At 40.4% G+C, this 22,306-nt stretch overlaps 1 protein-coding gene across 2 annotated transcripts; it reads right to left on the minus strand.

Moving 5' to 3' along the window:
• Nucleotides 1–8,611: 8,611 nt before the first annotated feature.
• Nucleotides 8,612–22,093, minus strand: odf2a (outer dense fiber of sperm tails 2a). 2 transcript variants are annotated; one of them, XM_044334315.1, is made up of 20 exons: nucleotides 21,931–22,093; nucleotides 20,975–21,091; nucleotides 19,479–19,595; nucleotides 19,188–19,370; nucleotides 17,801–17,988; nucleotides 16,358–16,499; nucleotides 16,102–16,227; nucleotides 14,345–14,419; nucleotides 14,056–14,127; nucleotides 13,758–13,874; nucleotides 13,340–13,525; nucleotides 13,018–13,127; nucleotides 12,632–12,767; nucleotides 12,283–12,393; nucleotides 11,899–12,162; nucleotides 11,523–11,623; nucleotides 10,164–10,326; nucleotides 9,723–9,848; nucleotides 9,434–9,635; nucleotides 8,612–9,395 (listed from the first exon to the last, which is right to left on the minus strand). In XM_044334315.1, the coding sequence occupies exons 1-19, from the start codon at nucleotides 21,931–21,933 to the stop codon at nucleotides 9,465–9,467; spliced, it is 2,508 nt and encodes an 835-aa protein (XP_044190250.1). In that variant the 5' UTR covers nucleotides 21,934–22,093; the 3' UTR covers nucleotides 8,612–9,395; nucleotides 9,434–9,464. The 2 variants fall into 2 exon arrangements, with proteins under 2 accessions (XP_044190250.1, XP_044190249.1); XM_044334314.1 differs by having other exon boundaries at nucleotides 9,430–9,635.
• Between the last annotated feature and the right edge of the window lie 213 nt (nucleotides 22,094–22,306).

The raw sequence follows: 22,306 nt of genomic DNA on the forward strand, positions 1-22,306 counted from the left end.
CACCCCACATGCAAAAACCCCATTTGCCCCATTTACTACCTGGCTGAAAATAAGGACAGAGAGTTACTTTACTGGTCTCAATTACTTACTAAATTAAAAATTATAGCAAATAAGACTTAGTAACACTCAGGTAGATGACTGGTGACATAAATAGCTACAATTTAATAGGTCAGACTGACAAAATCATCAGATGTCAGAAATATCAAGTATGTTCTGTATCTGCCTTGAACCTGCATACCCCAACTCTAACGACACATGGGGCATTTTCAAAAGGTGACCATGTATGAAGTTGGAGTCTTGAGCAGTTATAAATAATTTGTGTTTTGTCCTGGGAAAGTTTTTACTAAGAATCATGCTTAATTAGACATCACAATGTTTTACAATCACCTTCCCAGTACAGTTTCTACTCATTCTAAACATATATAGCGGTAGATCATCTGCATAGTAGTGTAGTTAGAAATTGGGCCTCATGCAAGAAAATTTTGTATTCTTATCCTAAAGTTCTCTTACTTTTTTCTGTGAGGTTTGCTCAAATTTAAAATTTGTCATAAATCACTTGTTTCAGCTTGATGAATGTCACCTGTTCATGAGATTTGATCATTAACATAATCTGTGCCCCTAAAATTGCCATATAAGACGACCTGTTCTGCTCTATTTGTGGACAAGCTTCATTAGCAAAAAAAGTCATCACAGACTACAAAGAAAGATTTCACACATTGTTGCATCAATTCTCATCAAGCAGACAAAAACATAACACATTTAGCAGTGTCAGTAGTCATATTAGAGGACCTGAAACATTTAGAAAATATGAATACAGCTGCCAGTGACGTGTTAATAGAGCTGTGCTGTAGTTTGACATGAAGTTAGATGCTCTAAACATCTTTCTAAAGCAAAGCGCTCCATGATTTCGATGGAAGCCAATCAAGGAACACCTGTGACAGTCACATACATATATAGAAAATATCATAGCCTACAGTAGGTGATGTTACACTGTCAGGTGCAACAGAAGATGATACTGGACTGAAATCTGCAGAAAGGCTCAGAGGCAGCTGTTTATAACTACACAGAACTGTAGTGGTTGCTTCGCTGAAATGTGCCAATAAAAATCATAAAAGCTGAAAAAAAAAACCCTCTCAGTACTGTCACATGACAAAATCTAAGTCATCTGATGCCATCCAGGGCGCACTGTGTTAAAATTGCAATGACACAGCACATTTTTACAAGCATGTCTGATAGATACAGATTATCCTTCGTTCCATCTGCTATTGGTGTCTTAAATACATTATAACCTTGGATGTCATGGTGTCTTTCTTCTTCCTATAATTCATGATGACAGTGTAGGAGATATGGATTGTGCTGTGTTGTGTATGATGTATGCATTTGTGTTGAACTACTGTCTGTAAAGCAAACTTGCCCCTTTTTTGAATCTTGAGTCTTTCAAGAGGACAAGTTACCTTATAAGCTGATGGAACATTATTTTATCATATTATTAACTTAATTATTATTATTTGGTTTCATATAGTCTGATATCAATCAGAATGGAATAAACTGGACTTGAATATAGTGGAAAACGAGGCAAAACTAACGTCACAGCTCTCTGACGCCCCTGAAATACAGCGCTGCAACTGCTGATAGCCCTTCCTCCCATCTTGTATCAGTAGATAACAGCGTTCCCTCTCTGCACCTCTGTGCTGCCTCTCCAGCAAAACACCCACACACACTCTGATAGCAGCCAGCTGTACAGCGCGCTTCTCTTCCACTGATGGTTGTGGTCATATTACCCTTTCTTCCATTTCTTCCAGGCATGTTTAAATTTTAATGCCGAGTTGGAACTTTGAAACGACGTTTGCTGCGTGTGACTCTCAAAGTTCAATTATCTACTTTTAACAGGCACAGAAACAGCAAGGGTCATATCTACTAAACACATACCAGTGTTAGAAAGCATCAGCTGATGTGAAGTGGTAGTGGTAGTGTCATGCTGTTTTATAAGTGGCATATACCCCTGATACAACACTCAAATATAATGCAGCAATTCAGAAAAAGCATAAGGGAGGATGTTAATTCTGTTTAAATAATGTTGCAATACTGGTTTTGCTCAAGGAAAGCAGTAATTGTGTATTTCTGGTCTAATTTCTCAGTTTACTCTTGCTCTTAAAAAAATAAAATCCTTCTTATCCCATTACATGATTAGAATAATCTGTATTAAAACAATGAATTATGAATTTTTTTTTTATCATTTCTGTGCAACAAATCAGGCTTTTCTCAAAGAGCTACTGCACAGAAATATATTTTTAGAGGTGCTGTGTAGATCTCATGCTGCGTCTAAGTGCTAAGAGAAAAAAAAAAGAGATAAGACATGCCTGTGTGTGTGTGTGGGTGGATGAATGGAGGGCAACAGATCGATTCACTCCCAACAAAATGACTGCCCACATAAAACAGCACCTGGATTATACATTAGAAAGCCTCTACCAAGGTCTATGCTTCCTTCCTGGTAAAACAATGATGTACGACAAACTGCTACACTGATACAAAACAACCTTCAGGGTCTCTAAGAGTTCGTGAAGCTACTTTAACTTAAACAACAGCTCAGGGAACATTAGTCAGAAGAGGTCAGCTGGCCCAAAAGGATAAATCCCACATGTCCTGATAGACCAAACTGAATCCATGTTTAAGCTAAACTACATTCACTCAGCTTTGTTAGCTAAGCACTGTATGTGTAAAGTAATATTGGGTGTTGCTGTGCATGAAGCAAGGCTACACCCTGACATTAAGACTCTCTCTGAGAATACAGCATTACTCCATTAGATAAATAGATTGTCTTCTGTCATGATCAGAAGTCCACAGAGGAGTGGATGAAGTCATTCACTTAGCAACTCCCAGTTACTATGGTGAACCATCTGCTTTGAATAGGGAATCACACTGACGCCATACTGGGAGGATGGAAGCTAAAGGAATTTGCAGGAAATGGGAGAGTCTCATGAGAGAGAGAGAGAGTAGGATGAAGACGATGATGTAACAGCAACAACACGGCTCTCCCTTTTCCTCAAACTGAACTTTGTACAACCTGCAGCTGACTGTCATTCCCTTTGCTTTACAGCGTGGCCGTTTACTACTCAATGAGTTTATGGAAGTAGCCTCACCCAAAGAATTATCACAAATCAAACAGATCGATAAGTGATGTACAACTTCAACTACACTTTAGCAACCAACCACAAGTCTTCAAAATGTGACATTGATAGCTAAAATTGAATTTATATGAAGAGTAAAAAGGTGTTACAGAACTAGTATAATGAGAGCAGCCATTTTTACTGGCCTGAGAGGGCCGACTGAAGCTCCTGTCCAGTCAGTTAAACTAGCCTCTCATTACTCAAATCAGGCTGATAACTAGCAGGCATCAAGGAATATACAAACTATCTTCGGTGTTTCCTGAAGGACTGATCACTGTGTCCAACTTTGAAATGCTTGAATCAGCGAGGTACGTATGACTGCACATCACTTCCATGCAAAGAATGTCACAGCAACAAAAGGCATGCAGTATAATAAGTCCACTAATGACTGTTATTCCATACTGAGCAGGACAGTCCTGGCTCAGTGTGAGCCAAGGGCAACAGAAACACACACACACACACACACACACACACACAGATGCATGCACAATTCAGATCACCAGCCACTTACCAAACCAAACTGTGACATTCAAATGAAATCAAACACTGCATTTTACATACTGAGCTGACAGTTTGACAGGATGAAAAGAAGACAAATAATGCAAAAAAGCAAATGCATACACACGTCAAGATTTTTTTCTAGCCTGGATCCTCAGGTTTTCTTGTATGTCTCTTGGCTGATCAGAAGGCTACATCTGTGGCGAAGTCATAGTGTGCGCCAGCCTGTACGCTGTCTGCTGTTCAATCCTTAAAAAGTATAATTAGTGATTGAAGAAGCAAAGTCTTATCTACTCCACGGCACAGACAGACGCATTGCACCTGCAGTGACTGTGCTGTACAAAAGAGCAAGCCAAGATGTAGCCCAGCCCATGCGTCTCTCCCTGCTCCTACCCCTCCCTCTCTCTCTCCCTCTCCCCCACCCCCCCACCACCCCCCGCCCCCTCATCCCTTTACTCAGCAAAACAACATCACCGCTGCCCTACACCTCTCTCGAATCTTCTTCCCTGTATAGCCCGAAAGACACACAGACACACACACACAAGCACGCAGTTAGTGAGACAAACACGGTGGTTACCTTGAGTTTGGGTTTAGTAAACGTCGCCATGTTGCGTATCTGTGTATGCTGGCTACAGGGCATAACATTGATGGCACAATCAGTGAGAGGCGATGAGTAGTCAGAATAAGAAGATGCTTTCACAGGAAGTTCATTATGATAATGTTTCAGGAAGCAATGCAACGCAGAGATCATGGTACATTTGAGATGGAAAGAACCAGACTCTTCCACACAAAATGTCTGGAAAGTAGTCTGTGCCAGCAGTAGAATGACAATGAGTTAACAGGCCCAGCACCAAACCTGACAGCCCTGGAGACACCGAGGCCTATTTTCTATTTGGGTCATGGCGGTCACACCACTGTTACAGCAAAAAAAAAGACAATTTGCAGGCTGTAGCAGGTTAGGTGAAACTTGACAGGGTGAGAGGGAGTTTGGAGAAGAGAAATACAAAAAGGTTTTGATTCATTGTAGCACATACGGCAAGGTCGACTGTTGTCTAGTCATCTTCAAATGATAGAAGTTATTAATATTACACCAACGATAAAACAAAGAGGTCAATGACGAATGACTGCAGAGCTGACCCTGCACAAACAATACACCCCGCCCTACTTAAATAGCTTTCTAGCACCATCAATAATCTCATACATTAGACTAAATGTTGAGATGGGTTTATCCTGCATTACAAACACTGGCTGGAAGCACTGCTAACTGATGCCCATGTCCAGGTATTCTGCCAAATAATGGGATGAGCTTGTGTTTTTACTGTAAATGATTCATCTATTAGTTGCCAACTATTAAATTAATTGACAACTATTTTGATAATTGATTAATTGTTTGGAATTGTTCTCTAATAAAAAATGTCCAAATTCTTTCTCTCTTCTGATTGAACTTTCTCAGATGTGACTATTTTCTGGTTTGTGTAACAGTAAACTGAATATCTTTAGGTTTGGGACTGTTGATTGGGACAAAACAAGCAGTTGAGGACGTCATTTTGGGCATTTTCTGACATTATATGGACAAACAACTCATCTATTAAGTCAAAAACAATCAACAGATCAATTGATAATGAAAATAATGGTTCGTTGCAGCCATGTGCCCTACTGTAACTAGGCACACTCAACTATGTGTCTGCATAAGCATGTGTAAAAAGCACCTCAGTTGTTCAGAGTCAAACATTTCTTTTCAATAATCATGCTGTCTGTCAGTTTTAAGATGGAGAACAATATTTATATGACATGTATTCAAGTGCTGATCATAATACAACCCAATTAAAATGGGGCAGCCTGGAGGGACATATCATTTGTCTTGAGAATATCTGGGGAGTATTTTAGGCAAGTGCAGCTCAAAGACCTGTCCCATTTTGCCTCCATGTTCCTGTATCACAGCAACATCAGGTCAGTCTCCAGCGCTCACCCGATGCCGTCCAACAACGCCAGCAAAAGGTCACAACTTGAGGGTCTGACAGGTGGACAAAACCCTTTCATCACCCAGGAGTTTGCACTGACTGCTGCCAAACTATCATACAATACAATCTTTGTCTAATCTAATGACAAGACAAAATCATCAGCTCATCAACTTTTGCCCCACATGATTTTAAAGCATAATAATGGTGTAATAAACAGAACTGCTTGGCTGAACTCAGAAAATACTAATTAATTACTGTGTGAGTCCATAATTCTCTCCTATACTTTGTTGCTGCCATTTTACATTGAACTGGCAGGGGGCTTGTTACATTTAAGGTGGGTGTAACAGCCAAATAACGAATATAACATAAATCTAACACAGCAGTGCGACCATGAGCCTGACTAAGACATGTGACTGAATGGACAGACAGATGAATATATACTCATATCTTAAAGCCAATCACTCCACTTCCTATCAAATGCAAAGACTGCTTCAAACACATCTGCTCTAAAAGGTCATGACCCACAAATATGCAACACTGATACATCAAATAGTGAATGCAGACTGGCAAAATGTAGACTAAATATAATAAACATAAGTAAAGTTTAATCCAAAGTTTCTGAACTATAACTTTTTTTCCTTTAAGAAACTGTATGACCACTGAATGAGTTCATAGCCTAAGTAAAGAACTATGGGATATTTCTGAGCTATAAAATTTAACACATTTAAATTCTTGGAAGCATAGATATGTCATAGCATAGGGGGGAGGGGGTAACTGGTATGTGAGGAACTTTGCACCACCCTGACAAAGCCAGTTGCTGGAGCAGTCAGTCGTGAGATAGCGACATGCTGTTATTACTGTCCACAGCCGTCTTCATGCAAACGACACTCTATCTTTATGTGCACTATGATCCGTCATGCTTTGTTGAATACCAGGGTGTCTTCATATCCTTTGTTCAACTCATTAAAACATGTAGCTAATGACAATACATTTGACAAAGCCGTCTGACAATCTGCTTACGCATTTGTAAATTATGTATCAGTCCGCCAGAGGATGTGTGTGAATGATAAACCGTGACACTCTGCGTATTTAAATAAATGCAGGGTAACAAGAGGACTGACAGCTGGGGCCGCATATGTCCAAAGGTATCTAGCTGTACTGGGCGGCTCCCATTCAGTCAAGGCCGACTGCTCATGCAGCCGCCTACATAACCTTGATATGTTTATTCCAGTGCTATTTGATTCATTGATTCAAAACACACAATGTACAAACAGTGACGGAAGACTTATTTCAGTAAATATCGCTGAATCATGTTTTATTACTGCAAATTTGCAGAGCAAACTAACAGACAAAGCTAGCAGACAGCTGCTTATGATAAACTCCTGGGATACGTCGCTGAACAGTTTTAACTTAACAAGTAATATTATAACCTTTTCCAAACGAAAAGCGTATCGTTAAATATATCGACTTATGAATGTTAAACATTTGTATGAAGGCAACGCAGGTCGGTGGGTGTCGCTGCAAGCTAATGTCATTTGGTAGGGTGGCTAATGTTATTATTTAGATAATATCGATCTAACTCTCTGACAGCTTTAGGGACAAACTGACTTCTTCTACCGTTATTCGCTTTAATGCCACGAACCGAACAGTAAATATCACCAACAAAAGGAATGCTTGCAGCTAGCTAACGTTAGCCACCAAGCTAGCGAATCCATATCAGCCCGGGAAGACTAATTGAATCATCAGAACACGGTCCACATTGTGTCGTGTATCTGTTTTAATAGTGTAAACTCAATAAAAAATGTAAGCATTTTTATTACCTCGGTCTGTTTTTCGAAAGAGCTTACGAAGTGGTAGCTGTCCAGGCGGATCGACGACGAAGGATGGGAGGCTGCTTTTTTTTTAACCTAATGTGACGTAATTTTCTGCAGCTGTACGGAAAGAACCGAACAATGCCGAAAGGACCCGAAACACTGGGCGTCCACAACAAGCTCAACACAAAATGTGATCATATTTGTTACTTCAGTTGACAAAGGATCATATTATTATAATGCTTAGTAGAAGCAGCATTATTTGGTAGAGATCAGCACTCACTGAGTAATGAGAGCTGAATGACGGAGGGCTGCATTATCAAAATGTTCTGATGTTGAAGCATACTTACACCCTACTGTACAGGAATACACTGTAAGACAAATACAAATATCACAGGACTGAAGCATCGACTGTGTACAGAGACAGGTATTTATGTACAGTCAGTGGACTGAAGGAGTTATGATAGGCTTGCTGCTCATTTATTAGGCTGGTCAAGCCTTATAAAATTAGTGCAGGGCAATGCAGGACTGGGCGTCTTCATTTCACTCAGATCAGAAACTGTGCTCCCATCCCTACAGGCTCTGGCATATTGTTGATGCACAAAATATCATCGCTGTATCAGTAAACAGACTTTCAGTGAGTACCAGTTTATAACACTGCAAAGTGTGTGTTCAGCTCACATTGGTTCTCTCTGTAACCATCAGTGCTGTCTGTGGGAATTGCCTCAGCAGCTTCTCCATCAGCTGACTACCACAAGGACCTCAAACAAGACATCATCTGTGCATGAGCTGTTACATACTGGTGGATACATTCCTTAGCCTGAGTAATTTCCATATGTAACTGCCTTCTCTTAATGGAATCTAAAAATGTACATTTTTAAATGTAATCACACCTCTGTGTTGTGCATATAAACGGGAGACGGTTCATCTTATAGTTCTATTTATTGTCCAATTCAGTTTTAAGTTTCCTGCTTAAGCTGAACACACCAGAGACTCACTGTTGCGAGGAGACTGTGAATAATTGAACAGCTGCTATGGGACAACAGATAAGTTAAGTAGGATTTTTTGATTGACAGCTGTAAGCCTTGACAACAAAGAGTCGATAGAGCAACAAGAAGAAATGGTATGTTGGTTTGTATCCTGTTAAACATATGACAAAGTGACACGTTCACCATTAATCTTCAGTCAGTGTGACTGAGGTGGGAAACACTGTTTTATTGCTTTTAAGTTACCCATAGTGGATATAAATTATTCAGTTATTAAATACTCTCTATGAAACAGTTCTGGAAAAAAAATAGGAGCAACAACTATTGATTCATCTAATGCAATATGTCAGACTGTAAACCCAAAATCATTGTTTTGACACTGTCTTGAACCAGCCAAAGGACAGAGATAGCACCAATGTTTTCAGCTCCATACAATCAAAGAGCACAGATGCATTTAAGCACATAATGTGTCATGGATGGCTTGGTTACAAAGTTGTATAATTGTAAAAAAACAAAACAATAATTTTAGTATATAGTAGTACAAATATAGTGTGTAGTATAATTCTTTTAGAAAATTGCCATTTCCGTTGTGTTTGGCATGTAAAATGCAAACTGACTTCAAGATATAATATTACATTCATGAAGAGACAACATTCAGTTTGAAAAGCTACAATCAAAAAGAGTCTCAGTTTAAAATTTTGTTTTTTTTATCCTAATGACATATGTTATAGTCTACCAATTCAGTCCCAGTGAACCGTTATACTGTGAAGGTTAATTGTTCCTGTAAAGTTTACAGGATCCTCACTGGTGATGCACTGATGTTGTGTCTCTTCACCCAACTGGTTCAAAGTGGAATGAAACAAGCAACCAGTTAACTGGGTGACATCGTCATCCTTACAGCCTCCAGCTCATGTTAGCGAGGCTAAATGTAACAGGCACAATTCACCATACTGTTTTGGAATGTGTGCGTATATACATATATATATATATATATATATATATATATATATATATATATTTCAACGTCTGATGGACAGGTTGTTAGATGGGTGAGGGGGCGCGCAGTGAGCTGCTTAGAGCCGAGTCCCCAAACACATTGGCGTAGGAGGCTTTGAGGAACTGGACGTAGTTCTGCAGGCTGCGGTTGGTGCTGTCTGACTGCTCCAGGCGATCCTTCATATCCTGCAGTCTGCTCTGGTACCGCCGCTCCACCTGACCATCATAAATACACCGATTACAGATCTACAAACAGCTTATACACACACAAAACCTTTGTGCGAAGTGTTGATGGGCCTTTACCTCCTCTTTGCTGCGTCGTAGTTGGTTGATTTCTGAGGTAGTCCTGCTGAGCTGGGTCTCTAGGTCCTCTATCTTGGACTGGGTGGAGCGTTCTTTGGTTGTAGCACGTTCTACGGTTGCAGACATCTGGAGAAAGTATGACATATTGGACTTAATTAATGGGTGACAATGATATATATCCCTAACAACATGCACATCAAGACATGCACACTTATATTTACATACAGCACTTAACACCCACACTGCAGTAGCCGTTGAGTTCAGATGGAAAATAGCACTACATTAAAGAAAATACAAGAGCTCAGGTTCAGCATTTTTGCCAGACAACTTTGTGTTTTTTTACCAACGAAGCTCTGCGTTAGCAAACCTAATGCCAATCTAAGAGTGCACACTTTTGTATGATTGATGTTTAACATGTTCCAGCTGTTGCTGGGTTCAGACCTGTTGGCGAGCATCATCCAGAGCCTCTTCTAGCTTTCGGCTCAGCAAAGAACATTCCCTTGTTTTTTCTTCCAGTCGGAGCTGATTGCCGTGGACGGTCTCTTCCCGTTTGGCGATGACTGCCAGCAGGTCACTGTTCTGACCGCCAACCTCCTCGAGCTTTCTGTAAGATGGCACAAAAACAGACAGTTAGTTTAACTGTCAACCAGTGAACTGATATTGTTATTCTAAGGATTATTATTATGATAGTTATTTGCCGAACTCAATCATAAAGACGAGATGCTTGAGTGGCTCGAAAACTCATGAGACTTGGCACAGACATCAGACGTGGTGAAAATGGATGTCTTGGGCATGGCAAGTTGGCTCGATAGCGCCTCCTAACAATTTTCAAAGTCAAACCCCCCACCTTTAAATTTGCCATAGATGACTGAAATCTGGTAGGCAGATGTAACATATCCAGACTTACAAAACAGCCTCCTGGAGCCATACCCTAAACCTAACAGGAAGTCAGCCATTTTGAATTTACTGTGCAATGTTTTTCCCATTTACAGGCATGATAACAAACTTTTCCTAGAGAATTAGCCAGAGCGACTTCAAATTTGGTGGATGTCACCTAAAGACCTTTGTGATGCAAAGTTATTACGCTCTTGAGTGTTCATGGAACGCTGTTGCTGTGGCAACACATCAAATTTTGATGTTTCGCCACGAAACAGAAAGTTTTTGTAACTCAAATGTACATTGTCCGATCTGTCCCTAGTTTCTCATGCTTAATAAGAGTCCAGGCCTGAACACATCTACATTTCAATATTGAGTCATCGTCATAGCGCCACCTACGGGCAGCAGGACGTTGCAGGTGCTGTACTTTTACAATCCCTGCCTTGCAGGTTAACCAGATCCACCTCAAATTTGATTAGAAAAGCCTTAAGACCTTAATGATGCTATATTGTGAAGCTTGTGAGTTTTCATTGAAAGCCATTGCTATGGTGATGCAGCGAATTTCAATGTTTCCACATGAAAAAACAAACTGTTACTTGACAGATCGTCAGATCTTTCCCAAATATCACATGTCTGATAAGAGTCCTGGTCTGAAGACATGTAGAGGACAATATTGAATCATAGTAATAGCAACACCTACTGGCAACAGGAAGTTATAGACCCCTTACTTTTACTAACTTCTCCTATCAGGTTAACCAGATCCACCTAAAACTTGGTTGGCTAAATTGTAAGACCTTGATGATGCTAAATAGTGAAGCTTTTGAATTTTCATCAAACAAGTTGCTGATCATTAAATAAAGGATGTGCTGTATAGTCTGTACAAAGTGTCGAAGCCAGCAGAGAGGCTGTCGGTGAGGTACGGACCTTTCCAGAATCTCCACTTGCTGCTGGAGCTGTCTGTTCTCCTCCAGCAGCACCTTGTTCTTCTGCCTGAGAAGCTCCGTTTGGCTGCCCTGAGTCTCCACCTTAAACAATATAAAACAAGTCCTTTATCGAACGGCTCTGACTGTATTTGGTTTCCTTTTTGGTGCTGCTACTGTGCACTTGCTAAAAGTAATTGAACATAAATGTGCTCTGACTATAGATTCTAGCAGGATTGATGTGATGCATGGTGCAGAGGCCAGTGTTTGCAGTGGCCTTACTGTTTTCTCTAAATGGCTGTGGTAATATCTGAGGTTAACTTGGAATTTAAATTATTTTGTGATGCTATTTTGAACATCATGCACAGGACTGTTGTGACCTTCATGCGGAGATCAGTCAGGGTTGAGCTGAGCTCCATGCTGCGTCTCTCCTGGCTGCGCTCCCTCTCCTGAGCCTCCTGCAGCTGGAGTTCGGAGCGTCGCAAGGCTTCAGGAAGAGGCTCCAGCTCCGCCAGCCGCTCCAGCAGCTGCCTGCGCACTTGCTCTATCTCCTGCTCCAGCTCCCTTTGCACCGCCTGAGCCTCCTGCTCCGCCTGAGCCAGCCGAGCACAGTACTCATCTGCCTCAGCCCGGGTTTTCCCGACCTGTACAGAAACAGTCGACGGAGGGAAGAACTGGTTTCAGACTTTTACATGGACATCAACAGCGTCTCCTGTACTATCACGATCTCTGTACCCCCTGGTAGCACAGTCTGCTTCACATACCTGGATCTTATAGCTTTCCAGCAGGCTTTCATATTGCTTGATGGAGGCTTTGACGTGCTGGAGCTCTGACTGAGACAAGGCCAGCTTCTCCTCCACTGCAGATGCTGTAGCCTGACACACAGTTTCACATGATGCGTCATTAGTTATGAAATTAACAGGACAGTCCATCCTCCTAATGTAATATAAGTCAGTCTAAGTCTGTTAGAGTAAAAAATAGGGATAGGAAGGACATTATGTAAGATGTAAATATGAACAAATTGTGATTGGGAGGAGGCCAGGTTAACATTTAATGAATGTGTTGTCACTGTAAAGTGAATGAAAGCTTTCTGTGGGTGGTTGGGTGTTTCACCTTCAGAGACTGGTTCTCCAGTTTGGCAGCAGTACTCTGTGTGGTCAGTCCATGCAGGTGATCCAACAGGGATTCTCTCTCTGCTCGCCCTTTATCCTCTGCGCCATGCAGCTGCTCAGTCAGCTCCGCTACACGGCTGCATCACATTACAGAAAGATAGCTTGCTCTTGAAATCTTAGTAGCAACTTTGACAATGAAAATAATAGTTACAGACCTAGTAGAATGAAATATAATGTTGATGGTGCACTATTTGGACTGATTTTAACATTCTATTTTTTTTTCCACAAACCTCAAAAAAAGCTAATGGAAGTGATCAACTGTCTTTCAGCTGTGACTACTGCTGTTGTTCACAGGTGTCTGGACAGAAGGACAGAATCTGTAGTTACCTGTTCAACATAGACAGTTCAATCTCCAGTTTACTTTTCTCTCTCACTTCTTGTGCATGGCGACTTTCCCAGGTCTCAGCTGCTAATAGTGCATCTGACATCTGCTTCTCCTGTTGCAAGAAATAAAAAACTGTCATGGTGGATCGTTTTTGTTTGATTCTGTTACAGACACCAGTGCAGAATAAGGGTGGGTGTATGTGACAAGACAAGGATTGACGCTTTCTTTAAAAATGAATAAGAGAACTACTGAATAAGACTATATGAATGTAGGATGCCTGTGTCTTTAGTAGAACAGTCTACCTGCTCTGTGACAGAGGCCTACCATGTCCAGCAGCTGCTCGCTCAGCTGGCCTGCGGTGTCCTCGCTACGTTCAGCTCTCTGTTTCTGGGCCCGCGTGGCTCGTTTCAGAGCCTCTCGGTCTGAACCGGACTGCTCCTTCAGTCTCATCAGCTGCTCTGTCAGATGATCCATCTCCACCTTCTGCTGGTTGGCTGCTCGCTCCAGGTTCTGAACCAGTGGAAAGGACAAAAGAACCGGTTTCACTCTTAGAGTATCTGACTAGATAAACAAGAGGCAGACTGGCACTGAATGACTCCCAGTGTGACTGCAGGCACAACAATTACATCTGACTGCAGTAAAGTGTCATTCAAACTTCATCACCTATGTTCATCTTCATGTTCAACTATAATAGAGTCACCACAAGCAACAATAGATAATTAGACATGATGGCATGACAGACCTTTATCTGCACAGCCAGCCGGTTGTTCTCAGCTTCTTTGCTGCGGAGCTGTCCTTGTAAATGTGCTCTTGTTGACTCCAGAGTCTTGGATAAATCTGCTGTGCTCTTTGCATTGTCCTGCAGGTCACAAAATCCAGCAGAATTTACATTAGTAACACATATGTATTGTGCTTTGAGTGAAAGATGAAATGCCTCAGTAAGATATTTCTGTGTTTTGGATCCCTGTTTGAGACAGGCTGCACAGAGTTGTATTTATAATAGAACACATCATAAATAGTGAAAGCTGTGCTCACAGTACCTTTTCAGTATCTAAAAGTCTGCCGAGCTGATTAACCTCTTTCTCTTTCTCTTGAAGTTTCACCATAAGATGCTGTGAAAGGAAAAGCAAGGCAAGCTTTGTTTATACAGCACATCTCATAAACAGAGAGAACTCAGCGTGCTTTCCATGATGAGATGAAAAAAACATGTAAAAGAATGTAAATCCAACTTCTGATAGGTATTAGCTTGTCTGTGAGAGAAAAATAGAAACAAAAAATAATTTAGGCTAATTAAATGAAATAAAAATTTGAGGCTTCTGTTCAACTCACAGCATTCTCTGCCTCTGTATCTGCCAGAGTCTTGAGTAATGCATCCTTCTGCTCTGACAGACGCATTGACTCCATCTGTTAAAAACAACACACATGAAGTTAGTGACTCTGCTTATATATTTAATATCGCTGCTGAAGAACCAAGACAACTATTTAAGGAGCAGGGAAAGGCAACATAACAATACATACCATGAGGCAATATACATTTGTCAGAGGCATTTCTCTGCTGTGTATAACATGATGATTATCCCTTTAACATCTCTGCTTGTATTGCAGGCAATGTTGTATATAAATGAGCAGGACGGCTTTGTGTTGAGTTGGATTGTTGTCTTTTTGCAGTGTAATGAAGTATCTTGATTTGTCAGGTGTTTAGTTCACTATCAGCTATAAACAGTCATTGCTGTCAAGCTATTTCATCTATATAAACTTTCTCAGTTTAATTACAATCTAGCACATCATGATATCAATTGATGTCATAAAATCAATTGATATAGGGACTGAACGTGACAAGTGAGCTTCAACATGTAAAGCCTTCAAATTCCTTTAATACTTTACTAAAACAATGACACAGCTCAAACTGAATTAAAGTTAGCAGCTGTGTTTGTAGAATGACGCAGAGCTCACAGATGAATCTGAGACAATGTCAAGATCATAAAGACGTGATAATATAGCTGTCTTCATTTCAAAATGTACTTCTTCCATCGTTCCATTCCAGCTGAGATGAACTATTGCTTATAAAAATGATACCAGTAAGTCAACCAGTGGAGATAGAGGGTGAGGCTGCAGCAGTGCAGCAGGTGGAGGTGGTGATGGTATAGATACAGCTGAGGTAACTGCAGTCCAACAGTCAGTGTAAATATTTTATAAAAGATAGTGATCTCCTAGCTCAAACCACAGCTCCACATCCCATTTGTTTGCTGCAAATAATCACATATTGTGTTCCTGCTTTTTAAGAATTGGTGTTAGATACATAGAATTCAATATTTCTGTTAGTTGATCTATTTCTAGATACAGATAAATGACATGGATATTTTTGTGGTGCGTCTACTCTGTATGTGATATTGTTGAGATTTCTGTGTAATAACATTCAAGTCATGTTTCATTTTCCACCACAACCTTCCTAACAGCTTGTGTAAATCCTAACTGTCTTCAGAGGCTGAGATTTTGCAGCAAAACTGACCATCACAAATAGCATGACCTTATCAGACCCAGTGCAATACATATTGTTAACATGACTACACTTTGCACGAGTCTCCCTTAAATGCATATGCAACATGGACAGACACTCACCTTGCAAAGACTTGCTACAGACACCCAAATCACAATTTGACCAGAGTGTAATCTGTGTAACCAGTTCAACATGTGACTCTCTGGTTTATTAGCAGATGTGACAGGAGCTGTTTATTAAATCCAGACTACACACTGATTCTAAGCAGGTTATGGAGTGTGTTAACACAGGAAAGTGACGAAATTAAGAATATTCTCAACAGCTGGTTTGCAAACTAAAAAGCCTCTGAGTGTGCTGTTGTTGACAATATTTTGCACAAAGTAAATGCACAAAGAAAATGGAGGAGCTGCTCACAACTGGACAAAATCTAAAGTAACATTGACTCCACAAAAGTTTTGCATCATTTCCTGATAGTATTTAACTGCAAAAAACACAAGTATACACAATTAGTATGTAGCATGAAAGTGAGACACAGCAAGTGTTTTGGAGATTCATTCTAAGGCGGTTCCCCTGCCAACACACACAGTACCTGGGACCCGTGCTGCTCTCGGAGAAGGAGCCGCAGAGTTCTGTTTGTAGCCTCGAATGTCTCCAGTTTCTGCAGCAACAGCTCCTTCTGACGGGCCAAGACTGATGAGTCAGAGCCCGACAGCCTCTTCACCAGCAAAGACAGAGAGGAGCAAAGTCATGTGTACCCAAGAAACAAACATTTCAAGACAATCTCATAATGTCTGAAAATAGTCCCGTGAACAATTGATGGCCGTGGATACTGAGCTAATACTCACGCTGCCACTAGTGCCGGCCAATTTAGACACAGATTCTCGCAGAGCTGACACCTGCTTGGCAGCTGCCGTCCCATCCACCTCAGCCTCCATCAATTTCCTGAGCAGAGTATCTTTGTCTTGTAGCACACTGTCCCTCTCTAGTCTGCAAGAAAAGACAGTTACAACCAGTGAACACACACTTCTGACTGAATATTAGCTCCACATGAATATATAATACATGGATGCTGTTATTGAGTTTTTACAGAAATCGTATGTGAAATGTCTTCAGTAGACTGCTGGGCTGTGTTGTTGTTTTGAGATTTTGTCAGATCAGAATAATAACCCTGCAATAGAGGACAGCATTAAAGAAGAGCAATGACATCAGATCTGCCTTCAGGCACTGGAGAAACAGAATCTAATTTCTATTCTTCTTCCCACGGGGGGGGGAGCATCAGACAGAGCAGCTGTTCTTTATCTGGAACATTTTAACCCTGGATTCACTCAGGATTTGTTTATTCTGTATGCCAGATGTAATACAATTTCTTAAAAAAACGTGGCTAAAAAAAGGCCTGTCGGACTGCAAAGCAGACAAATATTCTCACTATTTCCGATGAGTGTTTGTTTTTTTAAAAGTCCAGTGCTGTATTTATCAATCATCTCAAGAATGGCCCTAATCTTCAGACTGTGAAAATGTCCCGAATTTACAATTTAACCCTTATCTAATACTTCAAACCACAATTATCAGCAGCTAAGAATGTGGTAAAACAGCAAAGTCACACTCTCTCCTAGCCAGGAGTCGTCCCTCCTCCTCCTGCTGAAAGTCTTCATCATTATCTCTCAGTTTTTAGGAGTGTTTTCAGTGCCAGCTGAACTTTCAGCATGAGTCCTGGGAGCCTGAGTGTGATTTGTTAAGGTGAGATCAACTCTGTCCTAAACTCTGCACCCTGGCTGTCTCACTGGCAATAACTGAGAAGAAGATAAAAGTGAGAGGGAGAAGAAGAAGAAAACAAAGACAATGAAGAAGAATAAGGTGAAGAAGAAGAAGAAGAAGAAGAAGAAGAAGAAGAAGAAGAAAACAAAGACAATGAAGAAGAATAAGGTGAAGAAGAAGAAGAAGAAGAAGAAGAAGAAGAAAACAAAGACAACGAAGAAGGATAAGATGATGAAGAAGAAGAAGAAGAAGAAGAAAACAAAGACAATGAAGAAGGATAAGATGATGAAGAAGAAGAAGAAAACGAAGACAATGAAGAGGAATAAGATGAAGAAGAAGAATAAGAAGAAAGAAGAAGAAAATGAAGACAATGAAGAAGAATAAGATGAAGAAGAAGAATAAGAAGAAAGAAGAAGAAAATGAAGACAATGAAGAAGAATAAGATGATGAAGAAGAAAGAAGATGAAGAAGAAGAAGAAGAAGAAGAAGACTTCACATAGTGTAAAAGTGAAAGTGTTCAGTATGATATTTGCCTGCTGTAGTCTGTGTCCTCCAGCATCTTCTCCATGGATTGGCGTAGTCGTGAGTTTTCCCGCTCAGTCTCCTCCAGCTCTTTGGTCACCTCAGCCAGCTCCTCCTCCTGCTCTGCGATCACCCGCTGGGAGACACTCAGCTGCTCTGACTGACGTTCTAGCAGCTGCTCCTTCTTCCGCAGTTCTACCTGCATACACAAAGATGTGGACAGACACACACACATACAGTGTGTTACTACAGTCATACAAACTCTGATGTGTCTGAAGCGCTCACTGTTCACACATCAAGTAGATGTAGAGAGACAAGACTTCAAATCTCAGTCGTTTACAAATGGATTCAATCAAAGCTGACATGTTGATCCTGTAATCCATCTCACTGTATTTTTCTGAATGGTTCTGCCTGGAGTTCACATGGGAAAATCGTGTGCTTCACCACTGCACACATGTGAAGTTTGAGGAAGTCCAGACATTTGGATTCAATCAGAAAAGCTCTTTCTGTACCTTCACTCCATAAAATGACATCATGGAGTAGTGATAATGAGCTCCTAAATATTGAGTATTTGAATGAAATCTATCAAAACGATAAAAATAATGACCATGTGTAAAATTGTCAAAACAGTCTTATGGACACTTCATGACAGGAGTGATACCTCAGCATTATTACAGCTGTCAGGATCATATTATTACCATTAAAGGACGGGTTCACAATTTTTCAAGTCTGGAGCCCAAATGAACATTGAAACATGTTTTTCTTGCTGTAATCATTCCTTCCTGTTCATACTGACTATTAGAAGATCCCTTCATAATGACCTTACAATGGAAGTGATGGAGGACAAAATCCACAGTCCTCCTTCTGTGCAAAAATGTATTTAAACATTAACTGAAGCTAATATGAAGCTTCAGTTGTATCTTTTAACATTTGTTACTATACTTCCACTGCAGCTCAACAGGGAAACACAAAGAGCTAATTTGATGCTAAAAAGACTGTAAATGTGGCAGACAGTGCTAATATGTACATGGAAATGAGTTCTGATTGCTCTAACAATTCCTACTCTGCAACATATCTCTGATAGTGTCCCCCAGTCTAGACTACAACTAGAACATTGTGCGTTTGCAATAAGGACCCCCAAACTCTGAATTGCTCTCCTGTTCAAATTCATCTGCTATATCAGTAACTTCTTTTAAATGTCTGTTAAAAAGGGTTACGTGGTCTTTTTGAGTCCTGTCTCTTTGAACTCTTTGGATCAGCTTGGGGTCATCAGTATGAATCAACCTCTTTTTTGCATTGCACCAATCATTTGCTATTTCACTGTTTTGACATGTGTGAAGCACTTTGCACCTTTACAGAAACGATAAACAGGGACCTGATAAGGAAGGACAAACTGACCTCATTCTTCAGAGAGCTGACTTCGGTCAGTAAGCTGTCAATCTTCCTCTCATACTGGCTGATCCGTCCGTGCAGCCCTTCCTCTTCCTCTGATGTGAGGTCAGCCAAACGCAGTGCACTCTGGGGATGTTCAAGCTCTGGTTCAGGGAATGATGGTGTGATCTCAAGGCGATGCGTTGGCCCCTTTGTGCAAAATAAACTCTCAGTAACAATACATCTTTGACTGGATCAGTTCTTTCACAATGCAGAGACAAAAACTTTTAAAAATCATCATGGAGGATAGAGTGTTACCTCCCACTTGTATAACCCATCCCGTATCCCGGGAGCCTTCCCTGGAGGAATCCATGGCGCTCTAGTTTTGACTTTGGCTGCAGGACGGAGGTTTCCTTTGTCGACCTTGGTCTTCCCCTTTAAAACACAGATTGTGTTCAGCAGCATGTCATTGCTTACTGTCAGGCTTGTCTATGCTGCTCATAATATCTCCATCATATGGTGTGTATACTATGGACTATGTGGAATAAGATTCAATAATGACTGATTGATTGATCAAGAATTTTTTTAAAAATCAAGGACAAAAGATCAAGAAGGCACACGTCTTCAAAAGGTGCACATTTAAAATGAAAAATGAATTCATGAAAACAGTAAAAACTAAAAGAGAGAGAGAGAGAGAGAGAAGATCTCTGCCAGGTGTTTACAGTCAAGATGGTGGTGAAGATAACAAAGACAGGGATTTATTCATCTCATATCATGCCTAACTTTAATGGATCATAACATATCAGGTAAGGAATTAATCAGTAGATGCTCCGGTTCAAGATGAGACCAAACTTTTCTATGGATATCAGTATTTGAGCCACGACAGGCCAAAATGTGGCCTTTAACAGACTAAGTAAGACTTGTTTGTAGCCTAACCAATTGCCAGAAATTCCTTTTGCTATGTTGCAATGCATATCATAAAATGGCGAGGACTGTTGAAAAGACAAAAGTCTAAAGAAGACCTATTATGCTCATTTCCAGCTCTATATTTTTATTCTGGGACTCCACTTGAATAGCTTTTGCATGATTCACAGTTCATAAAACTCCTGGTTTATCTCATACTGGCCCTTTATGCAGCCCCACAGTTCAGCCTCAGTCTCTAACAGGCAGTTTTAGTTCCTGTCTCTTTAAGGCCCCCCTCATGATGAGCCCACTCTGTTCTGATTGGCCATCTTTCTGAATGGAAATGGAAAAATGCCATAATGTTAGTGGAGCAGAGCAGTGAACTTGCACACTGTGCAGATGATCATATAAAGAAATTCATCACAAGCTGACATCAGCTTGGGCTGAAAGTAGACAAAACCGCTGGAAACCAAGCATTCAGAGCAGTCTGGAGCCGGTGCTTTTTGCTCACAGGGATTACTACTACATATGTTTACCACATTATTTGACACTTTGGCCATGTTTAATATGAACATCCAACATTGTAACATTATATATATCACTGAAAATAAGAAAATGCATAATAGGTCCCCTTTAAGCTTTACAATAAGCTCATACGGATCGGCGTTATAAAAAAGGTTTTTCAAAAATTGTGAATCACCACAACCACTAGAGGTCCTTGAGCATATAGTTAGAAATGTGCACAATAAATATTAGGCTGATGAGTCCAGTAGTATGTGAGATTAGCTGCTGACATATACACACACAGACACACACGACCAAACAACATGCTACCCTACAGCCTTACGCCAGGCGCAGATAATGAAAGACATCACTATGACACACAGTCCAAATATCTGTAAACGTCTAACCTTAGGTGTCCTGGCAGGACTGGTCCTCTGGCTCTTCACATGCACATGGACTGGTGTGTCATCATTGACGTGCACATGAATTGGAGGTGAACTTGAGCGGGTTCTCATTGCTTTCCTCTGTAGAATGTTACAAATAGAGTCATTAGTGTCTCCAACCAATGTAATCATTCCCATCAGAATCTAAAATAGACATCAGTGTTTAGCTCAGTGCTCCGCTCATGACAGGCCAAATTACAACATATAATATTATATTTGAGATTAATTTGATTGCAACACATTTCAGCTTTTCCTTCAAGATAAAGTGGTTAACATCTCCATGGTACAAAAATGTACGACTACTGGTGTATATTTGAGAGATAACTGTGTAACTGTGTAAATGCCATCATGTCAAGAGGTAATGAAGTAAATCTGCATCTACACAGTTACACAGTTATCTCTCAAATATATCTTCTATCTTCTACTATTCTTCTATCTTCTTCTTCTACCTAAATGTCCAGACTCTTACAGGCAAACTCTGTGAATTAAACAAAACAAAGCAAAATGGTGAAAAATAGAATGGCGTTTCTGACCTGTTTCATCACTTTGGAGTAGAATAATGTGGAATATAATAATTAAAAACTATGAGGATAAAGTAGAATAAATGTAGTTGCAAACACTAGTTAATCCCATTAACAGTTACCAATAAAACTAAATTAAATTGAGTTGCCAACTTCTACACAAATAATCAGAGCTATGAATTCTTACTTAAAACACATGTAGTGAATTCGTATCATGTAGAATTCGGCAATGTTTTTGTTGCGTGTGGTGGCTGAGTCAGTCTTATAATGAAAAGGACACATATATATACAAAGTCAATGTAGCTTAGCTAAAAGTATACATTAGCCTTAGCTTATCAGCTAACCTTGACAACCTCGGAGGATACCCAATGCAATTAACTAACAACTTCTAAGTCTTACCATATGAGAAACCGATTTATACTCGTCAAGACTTGAAAATATATTTCATTAGCAAAGCAGCGTTTGCTGTTATGCACGCAAAATAAGCAGCTCGGTTAACATAGAAACTCTGATACAGCAGAAGCTTGGATAAACTTCATCAGGTAATGACGCTGACCGCTCTCTAGTTGGTCAGTTTAAAGCACGTGATATCTTTCTCCAGCAGTGATTGGACAAGAGCCGAATTTCTAACGTTCCTTAGCAACACTCTGCACAACCCCAAACTGCGGCAAGTATCAAAGATACTCAGTATGTGAAGATTTAATCCTCTCTTGAACGTACATCGTCCCCTTAAAATGCATCGAATGGGAAATATCGGCTGATGAAAGGCTGTTGT

This window comes from Thunnus albacares, chromosome 18 (assembly GCF_914725855.1).
Source record: "Thunnus albacares chromosome 18, fThuAlb1.1, whole genome shotgun sequence".
Lineage (NCBI taxonomy): Eukaryota > Metazoa > Chordata > Actinopteri > Scombriformes > Scombridae > Thunnus > Thunnus albacares.

What these genes read in the sequence shown, in the direction of transcription:
- odf2a (XM_044334315.1), bottom strand. An exon ending in TCAGCTCTCTGAAGAATGAG is followed by an intron (nt 17,989 to 19,187) that starts GTCAGTTTGTCC and finishes TTGTGTATGCAG; the next exon opens with GTAGAACTGCGGAAGAAGGA. An exon ending in TGGCCGGCACTAGTGGCAGC is followed by an intron (nt 16,228 to 16,357) that starts GTGAGTATTAGC and finishes TTGCTGGTGAAG; the next exon opens with AGGCTGTCGGGCTCTGACTC.